At 40.5% G+C, this 22,507-nt stretch overlaps 1 protein-coding gene across 4 annotated transcripts in view; it reads left to right on the top strand.

The window, feature by feature from the left end:
- Positions 1–22,507, top strand: part of TBL1X (transducin beta like 1 X-linked) — a 200,575-nt gene that overhangs the window by 160,241 nt on the left and 17,827 nt on the right. For all 4 annotated transcript variants that reach the window (XM_064437193.1, XM_064437184.1, XM_064437201.1 and 1 more), the window contains 5 exons: positions 993–1,138; positions 3,870–4,119; positions 10,745–10,877; positions 19,445–19,586; positions 22,437–22,500. In XM_064437193.1, the coding sequence (XP_064293263.1) occupies positions 993–1,138; positions 3,870–4,119; positions 10,745–10,877; positions 19,445–19,586; positions 22,437–22,500 (735 nt within the window). The remainder of the gene's footprint in view (positions 1–992; positions 1,139–3,869; positions 4,120–10,744; positions 10,878–19,444; positions 19,587–22,436; positions 22,501–22,507) is intronic.

The raw sequence follows: 22,507 nt of genomic DNA, 5'->3' as shown, positions 1-22,507 counted from the left end.
CATGGGTGGTTTCCCCAAGGCTTTTAATGTTAGATTAATGCTCTGGAGACAGTGTGGTGATAAATGGGTTCCTACAGTTATATCTACATCCTGTTCCCCTTCCCCCTCCCGCATCTGCCCCTACATACAGTCGCTCTGCAGCGCTCGCCTTCATACCCAGCAACAGTTTTCAGCAGCTTCAGACAGAGTTTAAGGCACAGCTCTTTCTTTAGAATGTGTCCAGAAAAATTCTTACTTTTTCAGTGCTGTCACCTTCGTTACCCCTTATTTCTAGGACAATGACAAAAATGAAACGGGGAAGAGAAAGGCTTCTGGTTGAAGGACAGGCCGCTGCACTGGCTTGTTGTCCGCTGTTTGGTAGATCCCTATTGATTACTTTTGCTATTACTGTTCACTTTGAGAAAATAGATTTACTGGAGCAGCCGTTCTGTTGTTTCACATTTTAATGGCAATGCTCTGCATGTCATATTGTACTCAGCAATAAATGAGCAGAGGATTTGAAATCTCCTCCCTGGTATAAGGGAATGGCTCCCCTGTGTCAGCTGCATCTATGGCTTCGTTTTATACAGCCTGCACATTGATAGGGATTTGAGTATTTATCTTCAGAAGACACCCACAGTAAAATGCAGCAAGGGGAATTAAGATTCGAGGCACTTTTTTTAGCTGGACTTGCCCTTGTGGTGATTCCTGTTTTTTTAAAATGATTAGTTTTGTTTTCAGTTAGTACGGTTCTCTGGTTATTTTTCTCTGCGTGCATTTCCATGCCTATACGGCTTCCCCTATACGTGCAGGGGAGGGGGATGGGTGGTGGCAGGGCAGGGTGATCAGGATGGCTCTGGTTAACCTCCCTGCCTCCATGCAGCCTGCCCACGTCCTTCTGCTTACGCAGCAGCGACTCTCAGATCTCGGAGCAGAATTATTTTTAGACCGCGAAGGTGTATCTGGCTGGTGCATTTAGATTTCATGTCATGGCTTCCTTTTCCTGCTCTCAGGTTTCTCCCACTCGGCCTTCACCTTCGGTATCGAGAGCCACATCAGCCAGTCCAACATCAACGGAACACTAGTGCCACCTGCCGCACTCATCTCCATCCTCCAGAAGGGGCTCCAGTATGTGGAGGCTGAGATCAGCATCAATGAAGTAAGTACCCCCGCCACCGCTGACCTGACTGCTGACCTGACTGGCACGCCGGGGCTTGTGAAACGATGCGTCCCAACAGCCCAGCGACGCAAGCCACCGCTCCGCGGTTTCCGTTGATCTGGTTTCATTTTGTTCCTCATCCTTTGCCCCACCCCCAGCAGAGAGCTGAAGGGCTCCGAGATAGAAATGTATTTCAGTTTTAAGCTGTGGCACTGGGGCCGCCTTTGCTCTGCTTAAACGTGTTTTTTTTTGTGTTTCCACTACGCCAGTTAACAAATCCGGGGTGAACACATGCTTGCAGCAAACAAGGAAATGTGTCTGTGTTTACAGTCTTGTGTTTTCAAGGTCGTAGCAGAATTTGGCAGGAAAAGCCTGCAGTGTAGGTTAAAACTTCACTCCCTGACACCTGCTAGCAGACAGCACTGAGAAGCCTGATCAAAGATCCACATGGGTCACTGGAGAGATTCTCTCTGATTTCAGTGACTTCGGCTCAAATCACGTAAGACCAGGCATCATCCTCTCATGCACATGGCAAAACGGTTGTGTGTAAATTCTGCCCCTGGCTGGAGCGCCGGTTGTCTGTGGGGATTGTATGAGCAGCCACAAAGTGTCTCTGTTCTCCTTGAACTGCCAGGGGAAACAAAGAGGGGGTGTGGGAAAATCCAGCATTTTTGCCCTGCCAACCTTAAAGGCATGATGCTTCGAAATGGGGTGAAGCGTGACAGGTAAGCAAGTACTGCATTACAAAATATTTACCATAGATACTCATAATTGACAGAGATCTGTAATAAATATTAATACATAAAAAGCTACTGCTTTTTCCTCTGTAGCTGAATGTAGCATGGGAACAACATGGGTGAGAACAAAGGAATATAAAATAGAGAAAAGGTTGCGTTGTTTGCAATGTGTAGTTTGGAAACTCATTTGGTTTTCTCACTAATGTTCTGTGTGGTTTTCTTTTTATGACTCGATACTGTGTTTAAGAGTTGTGTATGTGTTATTTTTTTAATTGGGGCAATGTCATTTGACGTTCATGCCAAGCTGCTCTTAGATGCAGTTGTAATAACAAACAAGTGTTAGGAATCTGTCCCAGTTTGCTGCTACGTAACACTTTGCCCTGCGCCTGAGATTGGAGCTACACAGTTAGAAACTTTCAGCCACAAACAGCACCTATTGGTTCAGGTCATACAACAGCTGTAGGGCTCTGCTCCTGTGTATGCCGCTTCAGAATTGGCCTCAGTTGAGAGGATAATCTAAAAATATGCGTGTTGTCACCATTAAGATTTATGTTGCTCTTATCGCGGTTTGATTCTGTTCAAATACATACTGTTAAGTACATTACAGCAAAGCAAAGGCCATTCTTGCTGCGTCTGAATGCCAATAAGAGCTAGGTACTTGCTTCTCTATGCATGTTACTTAAAAGCAACGAGAAATCAGTGAGTCTGTAAACTAATGTGTGTAGAATTTAAGTATTTTTTGTGACCTGTGAAAGGGCAGTCATGGAAATAGTCCAGTGAGCAGTTTTACAGTTAAAGATGTAAGATGCCAAAATCCACTGGCAAACATTTTTTTCGTTGTGTAGCAAGGACTTGAGCCAGGATTCAAATAAATGTTGGTAGAGATATTTACGTAAAAAATGTTGAGGAGAAAGCTTATATTTTTCTTCTCTAATGACTCCTTCCTCCTTTTTCTTCCCCGTGAGGAAACAAATGTGTATTATCTTAATATTGTAATTGTAAGGGGTAATTCAACAACTGGTCCAACAAAAGCATACTAGTCAGCCAAACGGCTCTTTTTCTTTAGTTATTGTTTTCTATTGAAAATTATACTGTTTCCCAGCGACTTCATCTATCCATATCCTAATCTTATCTGCTGTTCCTCAGACACAAGTCGTTCACTGCTGGGTCTTGATTATTTTGAAGAATTAAAGGGATTTTGCAGAAGATCAGTAAAATGGCACTTTACAGAGGCTACTGAAAGCTTTTTCCTATATTTAAGGTAATAGGAAAGTGAAAGTGAAGCAAAGCTAAGTAGATACAGAAGTTGTTGACCTAAGTCTATATTAAGTACTAAAGAGCCCTTAAAGGTTAACTCAACTGATTGAAGCCTAATTTACAGAAATAAAAATGAAAGCCATAACTATTATGAATAAAACTAGCAGAATAAAGGAAAACTAATGGTGAAGCAGTCCTGTACAGTCAGCTACAGCTGGTGGTGCTGAGCTGGTGAATGCTGTGTAAGAAACCACTGAACTTGTGCATACTTCTTGTTTTGGCTGAGGTTCATTATTCATCATCTGCTTCCATTCCTATGCCCCTGGAAGTGCAAGAAGACAAGCAATTCAACCGAAGTCTCTTTGCCTTTGTCATGGCTTTAGCCATGACTCTTCTTTTCCAAGTACAAAACAAAGAGAAACTTTCTGTCATCAGTCAGACCTTTGGTTTCTTCCACAGCATAATTTTTTTTGCGTCTACAAAGAGTTTATATGCCTGAATTTTCTATAAAATTCCAAGAAGTGACTTATTCACTGAACAGATTTCTAAGTGGAACATGAGTACCACCATCATGGATGTGAGAGAGACGGTCTGTAGTAATGTGGCACAGTTGGTTAAGTAAAAGTGCAGTATCTTCACACAACCTCGTTCTGTTTCTTCATGTCGTTAGCTCTTCGCCGACGTCAGTGGTGAAGTTCCTAAACTTGCAGTTTCACTTCTGCTCATTTTCCCTGCAGGATGGTACAGTATTTGACGGCAGGCCAATAGAATCACTGTCTCTGATAGACGCGGTGATGCCTGATGTTGTTCAGACCCGGCAGCAAGCATTCAGAGAGAAACTAGCTCAGCAACAAGCCAGTGCAGCAGCAGCGGCGGCGGCAACGGCAGCAACAGCGGGAGCAACGACGACTGCTGTTTCGCAGCAGAACACACCAAAGAACGGAGAAGCCACTGTGAATGGAGAGGAGAACGGGGCACATGCAATAAGTAAGCCGTCCCATGCAGCTGCTTGCCACTACTGGGCAATTTGAGTTTCAATAATATTCTTGTACTTAGAGTAGTATGTTGGTGTCTGCAAGGCAGCAGAACTCAGAGGAATCATTTCAAGGAGGGCAGGGTATTGCTAGAAAGGCTGCTGAGTAAAAATTACATTTCACGTCACAGTGCAGTGTTTTACTGGTGTCCCCCTCAGAATCCAAAAGCTTCAGATATCTTCAGAATTGGAAGTTGAAGACAGAATCAAGAAGTGGAGCTATATGCTCTCTTCTGGGAGCAGGCTACCCACACTTCATTAATATTATCAGTTTTATAGGTGCTTTTAGATATTTGATAAAAGTTGGGGCAAGCTGTAGCCACAGTTGGTCATTTTAGCCAGACTAGGAGGGAGATGGGTTGAGAGGCTGGAACCTACAAGCCATATCCATGTAAATGAAGCATGGCCAGAGCATAGCCTTGAGCACTAACTCTCCTACAATAATCCATAGCTTTGGCATGTTCCTTGGCACAGTTTGGCCTACATCAGCTATCCATTCTTGTACAGCATGGCCAGGCACAGGATCATGCACAGCCTTATTGTCATGGTCCTAGGCCCAGTTTGCATTATACCAGCTATTCATTCTTGAACAGCACGGCCAAGCACAGGATAGGGAGTTGCATCTGCCAAGGACTGTTCGCAACAGACAGCTTGGATGCAGCCAACCGGTCTTGAAGGCACAGATGAAAGTGTTCCTCACCTTTGTATTTTATAGCACATGCTTAGCCATACAGTCCACTACAGGTATCTAAGTGAAGATCCTACCCTCCCAAGATCTCTTTAGTCTGTGGGAACAGTCAGTTCGCAAGAGCTCTGAATACACCTTTGTTTATTAGTGATGGCGGGAGGCTGCGCTCATATCTTAGACATCTAAAGTCAGACATATAAAACAAGGAGTGGACATACCTGCTTGTGTAACTAGATCTTGACGACTGTGCTAAGATTGTGGGGCAGATATGATTAATGGTTCTGGTTTCTGTGTGCAAACCATATTAGGGCACTGGCTAACTTCTGAAATGAGACCTTAATGCCTGATTGCCTTCCAAGGAAATTCTAGAGGAACATGCACAGCAGGTTTTGTAGGAAGCTCCAACGGCTCTTTGGCTTAGCCAAGTAACAGGTCAGGACTGTAGTGATGTAACAGATTTTATTTGTTCTGCAGTGTAGATACCTTTATCAGTCTCCATCTTCTCTTTGATCTGAATAGATTCCTCTGTAGGTCAGCGAGAAAAATGCTTTGAAACCAGGTTTTTCTTCAGAGAATTCCAGTTAGACAGGATAGTTTCCCCCAATAAAACTGCAGTGATTTAAATTACATTTTTTATTTGAGAAAGCAATTGTAAAACAAGTTCTGAAAAATGTGAAAATATTAATCTGGGTTTTTTTTACTGTTAATTGCTTATGTTTTACTTCCAACTAACACTTTGTTTTGAAATTGAACTTATTTCATATAGGAAGGGGTGCAAACAGAAATGAAAGCACTTTTAAATGTATCAAACGCTGACAGAAATTTTGTTTGTTGACACTTTCTTTCAGCTGATTTTAGAAAATTCTGGGGGAATGTCTTCCTGTCTCAGGACCAAAAAACCCAAATTCTTAAGGTAGAAAACTGATTATGGATTCATCACTTCTATAGAACCGCTCAGACTTATTTCCTTCTGATCTGAAGAAATACACATACTATTGTATTAATAAAAGGAAAGCCTTGCGGATCAGTTCAGATGTATGACCACACTCTAAGCCTTGATTTTTCAGATCTTTCATTTTATTATTAAAAAATAATAATTCTCGCAGCTGTTTTTAGTAGAAGGGTTTTTACAAACAGTTGCAGACCTTTCTTGGAGTTGAGGAGAAGTCCTGTCTGACTTAATGTCTTCCAATAGCTCTGTCTGGAGCAGGGTGCAAGAATATGACATGGTGTCGTCCAGTAAAATTTCACGGAGGTGGGATACGTGTCAACCAATGAGATACTCTACCCGTCAGCGAATTTCAAAGCATTACTGTGGCTAAGCAGGCTATCGAGCAGACAGGTTAGCTGAGCAGTGGCAATGGGGAGACAGAAAGTCCTCAAAGAGTAGTTGGCCAGCTGGCATGTGCTGTTGGGAGCCTCCGTTGTGCCAGTTGGTCGTCCTGGGTGAAGAGGTGAGCTCAGCAATTTAAGGAAAAGGAGGCTTTGGAGAGAAGCTGCTGAGAAATCTGGGGACAGCTGAATCTCTGATCTGTGTGCCTCCCTTGCCTTGGGAGGACTATAACTTTTCTGTCTGAGGCATTCGGAGGATATCAGCAAGGTGGTGTAGCACAACTGCAGTTGAGGATTATACATGGGAGGTGCACACAGAACTGCAAAACTGGCATTCTCAACCTTTGAACAGACCTGCTTAAATAAACTCCAAGAGATCTGCCTCTGTAATTATCGGAAACCACTAGAAATAAAGACTAACATCTAGCTGGCAGTTTACTGCCTGGGTCTGATTAACACTCTTACAATGGGATTTCCCTCTCGTGTGGTAAAGTTGGAAAAATATAGTTCCGTTAATGAAATAACAAAAGGGTCATACCCTTCCTTTTCATTGCTTACAGAGGGCAAACTGTATATCCAGCCTTACCTTTTCCCTTATCACCACATTCAGAGAGTCTGTTTAATCAAGGATAGACTAAGATGAAAGATCTGGCAAGAGCCTAGCATAGTTTAGCATAGCATGTGAGATGGGTAAGGTGAAAGCTGGGAGACCTACTGGGTAGAAAAGACTGCTGATACGAAAGGTGTGAGAAACCTTCACTTTCATTGTTGTTGGATTCCACAGAACTGGCATATACTGGGATGGGTTTGGTTTGGATAGTGTGCTAGCCCTTAGTCATAACCTGGAAGTCACCCATATATCAAGCTGTCATAAAAAGGCAGGATGGGGGGAGCGGGTGAAAGAGGTGTCTTTGGGAAGTTACCTAGTTTACATTTATTGTGACATGGAATTCCATGTAAGTCTTCCCAAAAAAAAAGTGTTAATATATTTAACATAATATGATGTATTTTTGTGTGTGGTGTTATCAATACAATGTGATAGGATGATTTGATTTTCGAAAGGGAAGAGTCAGGGGAAAAATCTAACAATAACAACAGTTTGAGGTGCCAATTCAAATACTAAATAAATAAAATCACTGCCTTATATTGCTGCTTCCGGAGTAATGTTTTCAGCTTTGAGTCACTTTAAAAATTAGTAGAAAAAATAAAAATCTGCATCTAGAAATGGAGCCAAACTTTGGATTGTTTTCCAACTCAAATATTTTTAGTGTTGTTTGTTTCATTATATTTGCAAGGATTGGCTTGGGTTTAAGAAAAATAAAGCTCTGGAAAAAAGACTGAGCCCAGTTCCTTTATTATAACTAAAGGCGTAAAGAACAACTTCAGTGAGAGGCCTGTCAAACATCTAAGTGAAAAAATATATTTCCTGAGAAAAGACAAGGTTAGCACTGGTAAAATCTAAAAAATATATCTTTTTTTGATTTGGAGGGAATCGAGAGTTAATATTACTCACTGGTATGCTAGAATTATATTTTTTTAATTTGCAGTGATTTGGGATTTTTAATAAGTTTGAGGAAAGAGACAAATATAGCGTAGACTTAACCAAAGATCCTCTGGCCTTTAGAAAATGGTTTGTGTTAACATTTGGGCAGAGTCCTCTGTTATGTGACCGGCAGACTTAAGTTTTTCACCTGTGAGGGTCTGTTGCACTAGGTAGAACCACCCTCTCTCTCAGAGACCCCCTCAGCAGCATCCTTTGTGCAAATGAGGTCTTAACCAGGATCTTTCTGCTCTGAAGATACTTTAAAAAAAAGGAAGCCTATTCTTGAGTACTGCATCTTACTTATCTATTTATTCTTGTTCCCCACGCACACCCTGAAGCTGCATCTGTAGAAAAGCCAAATTTTCAGATGAGACCAGGGCTCACAAGAGCTTATGCTGTGTAAAGAACTGAGCACTCCTACGAGGGTGCCATCTTGTGCTCAGGGTTTCTGCAGTTTTTTGTTGTTATCATAATCATATCCCATTTATACTGCTAGTGTCTATCTGAATCTGAGAAGAGCCTGAAGCAGTCTCACAGAAGCATGAACTGTCCTGTTTGTTCAATGGGGCATTTTCAGTTTTGTGCTTAACTCTAAATCTGAATGTTCTGGATGACTGATGAAAATAGGAAGACACATATGACGTGAATGTTTGTGAATGATTTCTGAAAGACTCCTCATCTTTCCCTCCCTTTTCTCCTGAGCCACCAAAGCTGTCAAAATCATTACTGGAAGACAATAGAAAGTAATCCTGCAAGTATTTCATTGCTCCCAGAGGCCAGTCAGTCTTGCGTGTACTAATGCAGGTATCAACCGATCAAGGTTTCTTTCTCACAGCATGACTATTTGTGGTTTTTTTCACACCAGTTAATAATATTCGAAGTGTGTATCTAGCTTCCTCCATCTGGCCATGTACAAACAAAAAATATTTCTAAGTATCAGATGGCCTTGCTCTGACAGCACCTCATAACTCTGGGACCTTGGAGTAATGCCGCTTCCAAGCTGTCATTTGGCTTATTCAAGAGTGAAAAGCAGCTCTGCCTTTAGAGCCAGGCAGGTAACAGTGGGATTGTATGTGGTAAGAGTAGCTTCTCATTTAAATTTTTCAAATTAAAACACTTGAAATATCTTACTTCTTGATTTACCCCCACCTTCCAACTCACACTGTGAACAGGGCACAGATGAATGCATATCTGTTACCATGCTGCTGTCTTTCTCATGAAAATATGCTTTAAACCTGGTGATTCTGTGCTGTGCTGAGAAATAAGATGATTGCAAGTTCTAGACTCGTATGTTCTGATGGGTTTTAATAGTGCTTTGCTCTTAATTGCCCTGATTGCTCAGAATATCGTACCAAAGTTCCCAGCTTCTAGTGTCAGGCTAAATCTCGAGAAGTAGTATATCTTGACCGTATTCATTTTAGTAGTTATAAATATCAGGAATTATCAAGGGCAATGCTTAACACAGGGACTCAGCGTAGGTGTAGATTTTGCAGACGGGCATTTGTAATGTGTTTAGTTTTATGCAACAAGCCCATCGGTAGTAAGTGTAGTTGAAAAACCAGATCTTTTGAATTGGAAATGTGAGCTGGGAAACTACTGTTTGTTGTTTCCTAATTTTGATACTCAGTGCTATGCAGCTCGCTGAATTACATGTGAATTCCATTCTATTCCGTTCCATCTGTGGCGTAGGTAGGGCACAGACGTACTTAATAGGGTACCAAATATGCAATGAGAAGTGCTATTTGTGTGACTCAGCATGAATTAGGCAGAGCAAGACAGGGTATTTGAAAGCCTGGGTAAGGGCAGAAATCTGGAGATCTTCCTTCTGATGGCAGTTGTGCAACGTCACAGTCTGTTTTGCCAGTTGATGGGCAACAGCTCAGCAGAGCCTGAGTATCAGGACAGATGGCTGATTTTAAATGCCATAAACATGTGGCAATAAAAGGACCATAATTATTCCACTTGCGAACCTATGGATCTACATATGTGATTAAAGAATGACTAACTAAAAGACTTAACCCAGAATGAGAACTTGGATTTTGATCAATCGGAGCAGATCAGCTGGCCAAGACATTGATTAGATAACACGAGGCTGCCTTTCCCCCAGCCTGCCAGCTATCTGCTCTTGGATGTGCTTTCTGCGAAATGGGCCACACTTCGTGTGTACCATCTGCTGTCTGCTGTTTCAGTGCGGTACCTGTCCTTGGTTGGTGTCTCATTCGCAGAGGATAATAATCTTGTGCTGCTGCCAGGAAGTGTAGCTTGAGCTGAATGAGGAAGATATATGCTGAAGCAATGAAGATCTGGAGTGAAAACATTGTTCATTGTGCAAATTGGAATGAATTGCTGCCACTAAGAGAAATTCATCATTTTAAATGTACTTTTTTTCCACAAGGAAATAAAAGAGCTTTATAAAAACAAAGTTACGTAGACTGCAGTCTAAAGAACCCCAGAACTGCAGCATGCAGGTTAAGTATATCTGTGTCTCAGCTGGTAATTTTTCATATGTTACGATAACCTTGAGAAGGTGGTCACGCACCATTTCACTGCCTTGCTCAGGGAATGAGGCCCTTACTCGGTATATTCTTAATCTGTGAGTAGCGCACATATTACTGACAGGACGCTGTGTAAGAAAATGTTTGTGCTGTATGTAATTTTTTTAAAAGAACAGCATAAAGCTTTTCTCAAATGTGTCAACCTACTATTTTAATAGATCTGTAAATAATTTTTAATGGAGCTGGCTTCAAAAACACTGTACTGAAATAAACGCCAACTATTTTTTTAAGGAAAGCTACGTGCATTTATACAAAATATTTTGGAAAGCTCTACATTTTGAGGGAATATAAATTTGAATCAACACAGGGAAGAAAATAGAGTAGTCTGGTCAGTGACACAACACAGAATTATTTCTAGTGTATACGTTGCTGTAAGCTTTAGGCCATCGGTAGCTGGCTTGTTTTCAAAGCAGACCTAACAGCATCTTGCAAACTATTTATTCTGATTTATCTCCTTACAGATAATCATTCAAAGCCAATGGAAATTGACGGGGATGTTGAAATTCCTCCGAACAAAGCAACAGTCCTTCGGGGCCATGAATCAGAGGTGTTCATCTGTGCCTGGAACCCTGTCAGTGACCTGCTAGCATCTGGGTAAGTCCATGACTGAAACCAGCTGCTGCAATTAGTGTGTATTTAGAGATGCAAGAACTCACGTGTGTATACAAGAGAGAAATGAGTATTCTCTTCACTGTTTTTTTCAGCCTGCAATTGTTTTTCTCAGCAGCACTGTACCTGTGTAGGAGTTAAGTAGTTATAAGGTGACGCAGAATATGAAGCATTTGCACATTTAAGATGTGCACTCTGTGGCCCCGAGTACACATAAGTTTTTTTAAAGGTTTTTAAAATAACTGTGGATAATTCTCAGACTATTTGAAGTTAATGTAATCTACTCCTACTGCTCTTAGTTAATGGTTCACACTGGCGTCTCAGAAAGTGTTTGGCATCCATGTTTTCTTTATGAAAGTATGGGGGCTATAAAACAGGGTCTTACGGTGCGGCACAAACAGGAGTAGATCTGTAAAGCAACACACTATTGTATGAGGAGTTACGACACCACTGCTTGTATTGCGGGGCAGAGGCTTCAGGCTGGACCCAGTTCTGTCCAGTGAGCTGATCATAAGGGCATGTTTTGGTTTATTGTCATTGAAGAGGAGTCTAGTCCAGGACTGATCAGCAGTGACAACCAGAGCATGGTGAGTGGGACAAACAGGAGACAAACTTACAAAAAAGCCCTTTTGATCCAAACAAAAATGCTAATGTAAATGTACCTCAAGAGCTGTATAGAGGCACTCTTGGAATCTGTGTTTTTTCATGCTTAAAGGTAAACCTTAAAATTAAGGCTAAATTTAAGAAGTCTAACTGGGAATGTGGAGGAAAGCTGATAAAAATTAGAGGAGAGAAATGGGTCTTCATCACTTACCTGACAGTATCAACGCATTTATTGCACAGAAGAGGAAAGTCCTTATTTTATTTCCAACTTTTTGCATGATCATCAGAACAGTCTTCTTACAAGATATTTGTTGACTCAATGCATGAAAACAAGGAAAGTGCAAAGTGCAAATGGGACAGAATAAATAGGAAAAATAAAAGTCATTAACAAAAATATCAGGTTGGATAAATAACACACGATCTCTAAGACAGTGAGGACAGCAGTTTCCAAAGAGTAATTTCAGACAACAAACTTTCAGAAAACAGAATCCTTCTGAATATTCTTTGTTTCTGGAATGCCCAGACCTGGTAGTACTTTTAGCATCTGTAGCACTAAGTATCTTCATTTATTAGTTTTAAATGGGTATAGAAGTAGGATTTGAAAAAGCTCTACGTATGGGTTTTGGATGGAAAACTTTGGTTTTCAGCTCTTTTTTTCTGTAGGCTCAGTGGGTCTTCTGGTTTGTGATAGGGACCCTGGGAGATGCCATGGCTCAGACAAGAGCAGCAATAGCAGCCACACTCCGATGCTGTGCATGTGCTGTATTTTCTGCTAACCGTATTCCTCTACCCACTCAGTTTTCTCATGTCTCAGGCAATATTGCTTGACAGTATTACTTATCCCTAGCAAATGATTATTATTAAGAAGTGAAGTCCTAATCATTAAGATCAGTCACCAGTTAAAATAGGCAAGCATAAAACAGTTATTTCACACAGATTGTCCTCTTCCTGGCATACAGTTCAGTGAGCCATAAAAAAAGATTTATTTAATGTATAAATAAATAAAAATTAGGATTGACAAACATGGAGAAACTGTAGCATATGATATTCCTTAGTTGTCCTGGCCCAAATCTGAGAGGACGTTTTCAAAGGAAAAAAAGAAGGAATCAAGGGAGGGCACAGAATCTGTGATGTTCATGAAATGTTACTGCCTGTGAAGCAATTTGTAAAGCAGCATCAAATGATATTGAAAAGACATGCTTCTGTACCACTCCTCTAACTTTTCCGTGTATGCCTAAATGCCTTGATGACCTGTAAATATTAAATCATGACCTAATAGAGAAGAAAACCTCAAAAACTAAGAAGAATTTTGTTAATCTCATTAAATTGTTTTCATGGTTGTTTCTTATTAAAGGTGAAAATCTAGAGAAGGTTTCATAAAATCTGGACAAGCTTTCCCATAGCAGGGACAAACTTAATTTGAATTTTGTCGGCTGTCTTGAGATACAGCTCGCGAGCACTTTAGGATCATTCAAATGAAGGGACTGTATTTGTTGATACAATAGATGTCCTTTAGCCCTGTCATCCTAAACAATATACTTTTTAATAGTGAACTTATCCATTATGTTATTTATTTGAATTATATGGAGAGCAGTCGTCAGGTGATCAGTCAGCACACCCACATTATTTTCTAAAGGAAAATGGGTGGGGAGAAAGGATACCATACAGAATTATTCTTTAGGGACACCTGGTGGCACCTGAGATGAAGTGAAGAATGCTGCTTTATTCTGGAGAATATCTGCACAGATGAAAGTAGGCATCTACTCAAGTGCTCTGTCCCTCTGCAGGTACCTACATCTCTAAACTCATTACATAGGGAGTTAAGACTCCTAAGGATAGGTGATCAGACCTCATTGGTTGGCTTTAGCATTGGTAACTACTTCACCTCTCTGCCAGTGCTTGCCATACTGTACTGCTTCCCTAGGGTCTATGGTTCACAGTCCTAGTGTGCATAGTTTAAACTGTGGACCATTTAATAAACCAGAGTATGAAATGCAGTGATGGAGGAACCAGTGAGTGTTTACCTTTGCTGCAGGGTGCTAAGCACTGGTAGATGGATCCCGGGGACCGTGGTATCTTACACAGCTTCAGGTAAACATGGAGTATGATAATCAGAACCCTTAGTCAGATACCTAAGATAGAGGAGTACCGTCTCAATATCCCTTCAGTTAAGCTTTACCCTTCAGTGTAATGAGTCTTATTAATAAGCTTTGCTACAGACTTTGGAAGCACATGAGTACACACGTGGCTGGAAAGTACAGTCAGGTGCAGTGTCTCGTGCAGACTAATGGCAATGCAACAAAAACGCAAATAATTTAGATTCATGTGCACCTTGATCAGATTTTAGCCTGCTTATAAGAAACAAAGTGATGCAGTTAGCCTTCAGTAACAAGTTATACCTTCAGCAATAAGTGCCTGATGAAGCTTACATGACTGAAATGGCATAGAATGCACAGAAGAAAATTAAACTGAAGGAAGAGAGCTGATTGCCTGATTATGCCACTGCACAACGAAATGTTTGAGATGTCTGGTATAATAATAGTGCAAGCTATCATCTACAGGTAAACTATGTATTTCAGCACCAGTTAAACAAGGAGGAGAAATTCCCCAAAACCTACAAATGCTGCAGTTGTCTGTCCTTTACAAAATAATGCTTTAAAAAAAGAAAACTGCAGTTAGTCTGATATGCAATCACCAAATTGTTAGATTCTGTAATAATCATATTGTGCTGCCCAGTCCGGAGTTTTCTTCTGTTTTCCCATCTGCCTGATTGTACCCATCTGTTGTCTTCTTAAAAAACACATATAAAAAGCTAGCTATTAAATAAGGGAAATAACAAATTTGTTCTGTTTATACAGTGCCTAGCACAATCAAATCTCAATTCATGGCAAAGGATTTTCTTCAAGCCTTGTTATACAAGCAACAATTTTTTCTAACAATTAGCAGCAGTTTAGGCAGCAACCTGATGTAATATTCAAAGCACTAAAAGAATAATGCAGGTTCACGACCTAATCTGAAGCAAGCTGTGTAAGGAGATTCGTTTGCAGAATGAATTACCCAAAACAGGAACACTGGTTTCCAGATTTAGTGAGTATCCCACTGATAGGAAGGGATTTTGATATTTGATGTCCCATCTACTCAACTGTGGTGACATTTTAGGGTTTCAAGGCTAGCACAGGAATATATACTCTCTAGACTTTGCAAAGGGCTATTTAAAAAACAAAAAAAAAAAAAAAAAAAAACCACAGCGGAGACAGGAATTTCTCTGATCAAATAGCCAGAAAAAATATATTCTGCAGCTGCTCTGCCTCCTTCACCACACCCATAACCCTTAAAGTAGAGGATGGAGAAGACTGGAGATACTAGTAAAGGCTGTCAAAGGCATGACTGTCACCAGATGCTTATAAGAAGAATGCTTAGATGTTATGAACGGAAGCATTGCATTGTAATAGTACAGTAAAGTGCATACGTACAGCCATGCAAGAGGATTAATTACCCTTTATGAAGGAAATCAACATTCCAAAACAAATAATTACATACATTGTTTAAGACAGGGGAAAAAAAGTAAAGCATGTGCTTGGCCAAATGTGAAGATTTGGCCAATCCCAGCCATAATTCCAGTTTTGCTCTTAAAATCCAGTTGTCTTCCTCTTCAAAGTCTGATTTCGTCTGTGACGTATTTCAATGTCTTAGCTTTTCGTTTTATGACACATGTAAATTATTACAGATGGTTATGTTCCCTGGGTAGTGCATAAACCCATTAGAGCTATGTCCACATTAGTAAACTAACCATGCCTGGGAATATTCCTAGGCACTGAGGCCAACTGGCACAGAATGGCCAGTATCTGTGCTAGCAAACTGTCCTGGCTGCCAAACCTGCACACTGGCAATTGTCTCTGGACCGTTGTAACCACCAAGCCATGCCCAGGAGTTATTCAGAGAGCATGACAGGGCCCCAAGCAAGAATGCTAATTAAAACAGGCCAGAGTCTGGCCAGGGAATAACCTATCGGTTTGCTAGCATAGGTGATCATGGTCCAGTGACCCAAAATGTGCCTGGACATGCTTGAATTTCCCAGTATGGAAATATACCTGTGAATGTCAAGGTTGCCAGAGCCTTGAACTCCAAAAGCTTTGCTACTAGAATTTAGAATGCTCCGTCTGCATGTTCAGCTGCTGCTTTCAAGAGCGCGCCCTGTTCTGTTATATCCAGCTGTGCCCTTCAAGTAATTGTCTTAGCCATGCAGCAGAGGGATCTGGCCTCATTCCCAAAACCCAACAGTAGGTTTCTTTGCTTATCTTTGCTGATCTACACCAGCCTCTTTCACACAGGGGAACTTTGTCGCTTGCAGGGTGCACCTTCTCTCTCCCTAGTCAGCAAAATGATGAGGCATCAAAGCTGCTTTCCAAGATCTTACAGTTACGGCTATGTCTCTCAGACACAGGAAAGGATGTCTCTAGGCCATCTTCTGTCATCATCTCTGGGTTTTATATACTGCTTTGAGTTCCTGTATTCCTCATATAAGTGGTTTAGGATCCACTGTGAATTACCTTTCTGAATAATCCTTTTGAATTACAGGACTGAGGGAGTTGGTTTCACCTCCCCAGACAGTGCCAGGTGTTAATTCACCTGACTGTAAGTGCTTATTCATTACCAGGTCACTTTATTGGGGCTGGTTACCTCATTGCATCAAATCCATTACCACAAAGCAGTCAGCTGTTAGGTGAGGTCTGTTTGAATAACCTGATGGAGGGAACAATGGTGTAGAATTTGTGGGACAGACATCTCTCTCTGGAGACCTCTGCGGCACTTCTAAGCCTCTGCTGTCTGCCTAGGAAATGTAAGCACTTACTTTAAGAGACCTGCTTTATTAAGGAAAAATTAGGTATGTAAAGTATGAGGAGAAGTTTCCTCCCCTTTATGCTTTTAATAATCTCTTTTAAATTAATAAGAAGTCTAACTGGTTTGAGCCAGAAGTGTTAAATACACATTAGCAATATTGCATATCAAAATAACAGTGATTATAAGACTTGGAGCTGAAGATTAGAAATACCGAGGTTCCACAACTGTCTTGCACATTTCTTTACCCAACTGCAGCTATTTTAACCTCTCTGCTGACAATTAAGGAATGGGCATTTTATGTCACAAATAAAATTCTGCAAACATTTGTCCACCTTGATTCATACCAGGGCTGGAAAGCATGAAATAAAATTCTTTCAGAACTAAGCCTTCCTAAAATTTGGCAGTACTCTACCGTAGTGCAGAACAGTATACCTATTACTCAAGTGTTCATGACTTGCATGTTGGAATGAGCTGCTTTATCATGCAGATAGAAATGCTTCTGTAGGCTAAGGAGATTAAATATCTTTCTGAATTGTGCTTGAACTGTGGTCCTCTAATAAGGCAGGGTTCACTGAATCGTTCAACAGAAATCAGAATACTTTCCAGAGCAGAGAATACTCTTTTTTTTTCCTCCCCAGCAACAAAAGGGAAGATGCACAAATACCCCTGCCACACACTAGTAGGCTTATAAAGCCTCTCTGCAGGGACACATAATAGCTTATGTAGCCTTAGGAAGAAGAAAATGGAAAAACAAAATTAAAATACTGGAAAATAAGATTGCCCAAAAATCCCCAGAAAACTGACTAAATAAAACTGTTGAAAAACAAAACATAACCCTGTTAGAATGAGCAAATAGGATATTGTGTTCGATAGCCAAGTGGCTGACTACTTTATTCACAGGGTCCAGTAACAAACTGGATTATTACAGTGAGGGCAGGACTGGCCCAGAGTCCTATATAATGAAGAAGCCAGTACTGAAGGAATTTCCTACTTAGCATGTTAACCAATAACCCAAGCCTATGAAAGACTTATGTTCCCACTTTTGTAAATTATTACAGCTAAAAATGTTCCTTAACTTCTGAGCCTCATGACTAACTTTGTTAATTTTCTAGCCAACATGTGAAAAATTATTGTTCAGTTTTCCAGACCTCTGAAGAAAGAAGGAGTTATATTACAGTCACAGCTCTGTATGGTGGCAAAAATATCCTTGTTCTAACTATTGCTTATTCGCTAAGTGCCAAAAATTAAAGAATGCCTGTACAGCAGTAGCTTGTGGCAAAGCCCAGGCCAGCCATCACATCTCAGCTTGACACAAAGGGTTCAGAGGAGCTGAGGGCACATTCCCCAGGCGTGCCATGATCCAGCAGAGCTCAGAGCCACTGATACAGGCAGAGAGGTTTTTGCTTTTACTGTTGAACTGTAGTTCATGTAAAATTTTACTAAATTATTGCTTATATAATACGCAAAGCTCAATCAAATTTGGCACTTGATTGGTCAATATTTGCACTCAAAGACGTGTGAAGTGTTTAGAATTTGCGCACTGCTTTTAGTATAAATAATGAAAATACCTTATTAGTAGTCCAGAAGAAAATTGAATAGTCTTTTGTGATGGATTTCCTTTTCAGTAAAACATGCCTTTTCAAAGCAAAACTGGATCTCAGGTTTTTAGTCTTCGAAGCACAACTTTTTCTCCTTGTTAGTGTATAGGAAAGGAAGTTCTAGTCGTTACTTTAAAAAAAGGAAAAGCATCAGGTATATTGACAACGAAATTTCATCTTGACTGTATGAATTCTTGGCAATATAAGAGAGATCCTAATGCTGCTCCAAGTTTCTACTTACTGCATGTAAATGAAAATTACCCTCTGGACAAAACAATCAATCCAGGGTACTTCGATTGTTCTGGTGGTTGTTGTTATTCACTGTTTAAAAGAAGGGGGGAGGGGGAACGAGAGACAAATCCCAGTAAACTAGAAAGCATAATATCTTCCACCCCCTTGCAAATTGATTTCTGACCTCAGAGACATTTTTAATTGGAAGAAAGTTGTATACGAAGTGAAAATAAATACATTATTTACAAGCAGGTTATGATAAACTCTCCACTTCCTCCTCACAACTTTTTCTAGACAAAATCAGGGTTTCAGTCTGCAATAAAAACATCTCACTGGAGAATACTTGGTCTATAAAACAGACTAAAATCCTGATGGAGTCTCTGTCTTGCTGGCTGTCTCTCACCAAGAAAATATTCTATTACGGCAATAGTTATGTTGCTGCTTTTTTGGACGATGTGAGCTAAGCAGCCAAGCTACAGACAGCAAAGGACACTGTAGACAAGATAAAATTAATTTAAATTACCTTTCTACTTTCCTAACCTTTAGGTTCCGTGTCTTGATTTAATACTGAGAGGCTGTTTTGCAAACAGCTTCTGTCAGAGGCTATGTTGTGGTTTGTCCTAAACAAATGTACCTTATGAAAGGGCCATGGCCAAATTAAAGGCAGTCTTAAGTTCCTGCAGCAGCTGCCAGAGGAATCCAGGCGGGGCCAGGGAGCCGGCTCCGCAGCACCGTTGTGACACTGCTAAAGGTCCCCTTCCCCAAGGCTGCTGCCAAGGTGACACTCGGCACCTCTGCCCGCGCTGACCCTGCAGGTCCCATCCCGCCGGGTTCAGAGCATACTGCAGCTCCGGGGAGCCCTGGGGACTCGTGCACACTTCTTACGGGAGGCACGTGGGCACAGCCTTTGTGTTTCTGTCCTTATTTGGATCTCCACAGTGTTATGTTTGTAACGTTGAGTTCACCCAGCCTACCTCAGTTACGGTGATACCAGCTTCACTTATCAAGTGCAAAATGTAGAGAGCAAGCAAATGTCTTTCAGGTAAAACTTCTGAGAAAAGCAAATGATGATGTGAGTTCAGATGATATGTATGATTTAAGTATGTGTTAGCATTTTTTTTGAAGTATAGGGAGTGCAGGAAGGGCAGAATTGGAAAGAAAAAATTACATTTTAAAGGCTGTGATATTCTCTCAATGAAAACAGAAACAGAGGTTTTTACTTTGTTTGCTGCATTGACACCAAGAGGAGTTTTCACCTCTGCACAATTGCTTTTATAGATCCGGAGACTCAACGGCCAGAATATGGAATCTCAATGAAAACAGCAACAGTGGTTCCACTCAACTAGTTTTGAGGCACTGCATAAGAGAAGGAGGACACGATGTCCCCAGCAATAAGGATGTGACTTCACTGGACTGGAATGTAAGCTAACTTCTACTGTGTATGTTTTTTAATGGTCTAAATTTAATTCAGAGGCAGTTACAGCTGCTGCTCCATATCTTTTATATCTGAGGTGACCAGAAGCTCTGTCCTAACCTACTGACCTCTTGTTTCCAATACGCATAATGAGCTGAACTTTCCCCTATATGCTATAATTTTCCAGGACTGTTGCCATCTTCAAGCTTAATAATTATGTATTTATATCTCTATTTTTAGGAGTATGGGTAAAAATAAACTTAGCTGCCTTTAAGAATGAAGATTAAACAAGCAGTCTATGTAGTAATGAAGCCTGATCAATAATGTATTTGCATCTCATAGCTACTTTATTTTGGCACGCGAGGATATATGAGTACCAGCTCTTTCTGAAGTTGGACTATCAAGGCACTCTCCCATCTGAATTATTCTGTGCATAGCAAAACAGGCTCACATTATCATTTTTATTTTGATAGAAGCATGTGTAGTCATTCTCTCGTTACCTACCCACCTTCTAGGTGGAACTGTCTTGCCTGATCCTTTTTACTTCCATCCTGCAAAACCTTCTGTCTGAGATAATATGGTCATGCACAGAGAAGACTGAAGTGAGCAGAGAGGACGGGTATTGTTAAAAATCCCCAGTGTCTTTGGGCAGCATAAGGCTGCTTCATGTCTCCTTTTTGCCACCGAGCATTGTAAAAAGAACTTACAAAATCTTGCAGGAACATTAATTAATTTTGAGATCACTTGTATTCTGTCCATTTTGTTGACATTAGTACAGGGTGATCACATTAGTCTTGTTTTCCTAGGGAAGCAGTTTAAAACTTAAGTGCCAGAAAGGATTCTCAGCAGTTACATACAGCCTCAGTTGCTGGCCAGAGACCAGCAGTGTTATTATACCACCAGTATTATTGTCCTTCGGGTGAGCTAGGTGATTCACAAAGTAAAAGATAAGGCCACTGCACAGATCAGCCTCCCTTATGTATTGTATATTTGATACAAAGAAAGAAGTTGATGAATAGCACAGAAAGCACAGGTAGGTTAACAAAGCAAATAAAGATAAAACCCAAGAATGTTCAGTACTTGTTTCCTGTGGTAATCACAGTGAAGAAAAATAGTCGGGAAAAACTGGATTGAGGAGTAAGAAAAGAGTAATTGAAAGACTAAAACAAGCAAAGGTGGAGAACCGGTATGAGAAAAGTTGTCCAAGATATATATGGCATGCTCTGGTATTTCCTGTAGCAGTTCCTTACCTTTCAAGACTTCATTGATCGCTAATACTTCACTTGTGCTAGTACTTAATGTAAGGAAATGTTCCCAATTTAAACACTTGAAGTGCTTCCAAGTTACTTCGAGTTTCCAAAGAATTTGAATTACGACCAACAAGTTTGGATAAACTGTACATGTAGTCCTTTAGCTTTCCTTACCTTTTCCCATTTTGGTCTTATCACTTTTGTTCTCATCAGTGGTCTAGATAAGTGTACATCACAGTGAAGTTGGCTTAGATTTTGTTATTTTACCCCCTACATCATTACACATCTGAGTTAAATCTACAGCTCCCTGTTTTTGGAGGGTTGGAGTGGACATATGTTTTAAAGGATTATTTTATGCTTTTTCCTAATTTTCTACTCATGATGCTAGAAATGCCATCTGCCTTTATTTTTTATTTAGAACCACAATATTAATCATATTTTACTGTGAAATTTTCACACTGGTGATACTAAATCCATTCTTCTCTGGTTTATGTGATATATGTTAAAATAAGAAAGGCTTTTCTAGAGGTCATATTCGATCACGTCCTTTGGGTACCAAGGGTGGGATTCATCTGCCTTAGATTTACCATCTAAACTAGTCATCTAGACTCCCTCTAAGTCAGCAGAAAGAGAGACACATGCCTTCAAGCTGGTCTGGGCAGAGTCTAAAGTAAATGGGATCATGAATTACACTCCAGAGGTGGGTGATGCTGTTAGTTATAGAGGGAGACTAGGTTACTCTCTTAAAATAACTCCTGACTTCTGGATGTCTGGAGATAAATGGGGTGAATCTCACTCACAATCCAGGTGCTGAAATGTTTAAAGACTAAACACCCAGCTCCAACAGTACCCGTGTCACCAGGTTGCAGAGTCAAGTTCCTTTTTAATTATTCTCATTCTAGCCCAATAACTCTAGCATTGTTGGCTGCACAGGAGATATCCTTCAGTGAAGGGCTCCCTCCAGCAGAATACATGTAATTTGCTGATTATGATTCCCGTGCTTTTTTCCTCTTAATTGGGACCCATGAATCCAACTTTTCTCAGGTTATCCATCGTGGTACTGTGCCTCTAAGCATGTGTGGGAGTCCGCGTTCAGACAAGTAGAAAGCAGCTGCTTTGTGTAGCGTTCGAGGTGTTAACCGTGAGTGCAGGTGGCTTAGGTGTTTTTTTAAGTCCTTCTTTCAAGTAGAGGTGCCTGAATTTCACTGAACTGGGGTTTAGTCAGGATTTAGATGATCTGTTGATGTTTTATAGGCTCTTTATGTCTAAGAAGTAGTGTCTGTTATCTGGAAGAGTCCCGTAGAATTTGTTACATCTTGTTTTCTTTTTCTAATCCTTTTGATTAAATTACTCTTATCTGATGGTGTAGGCTAGTATTTCACAGTACATTAGAGGGGTTTATTTCCTCTTCGCTGTCTGCAGTAATAACCTTTAGTTTAAATCATAGTATAATCTGTCTCAATGTGTGGACTCAGATTTCCCATAAATCACAGTGCACAAACCTTAAAAAAAAAGGAAAAAAAAGAGAAAAAAGGAAAAAAAAAAAGGTTGACTGAAACAGATTTCATCTAGTATCGACCTTTGCTGTTTATATGTATCCTAACAGAGTGATGGAACACTATTGGCTACAGGCTCGTATGATGGTTTTGCAAGAATATGGACAGAAGATGGTAAGTC

The sequence above is a fragment of the Phalacrocorax carbo genome, chromosome 1, assembly GCF_963921805.1.
Source record: "Phalacrocorax carbo chromosome 1, bPhaCar2.1, whole genome shotgun sequence".
Lineage (NCBI taxonomy): Eukaryota > Metazoa > Chordata > Aves > Suliformes > Phalacrocoracidae > Phalacrocorax > Phalacrocorax carbo.
The sequence above is the reverse complement of the archived record's forward strand: the minus strand, read 5'-3'. Positions and strand labels throughout refer to the sequence as shown.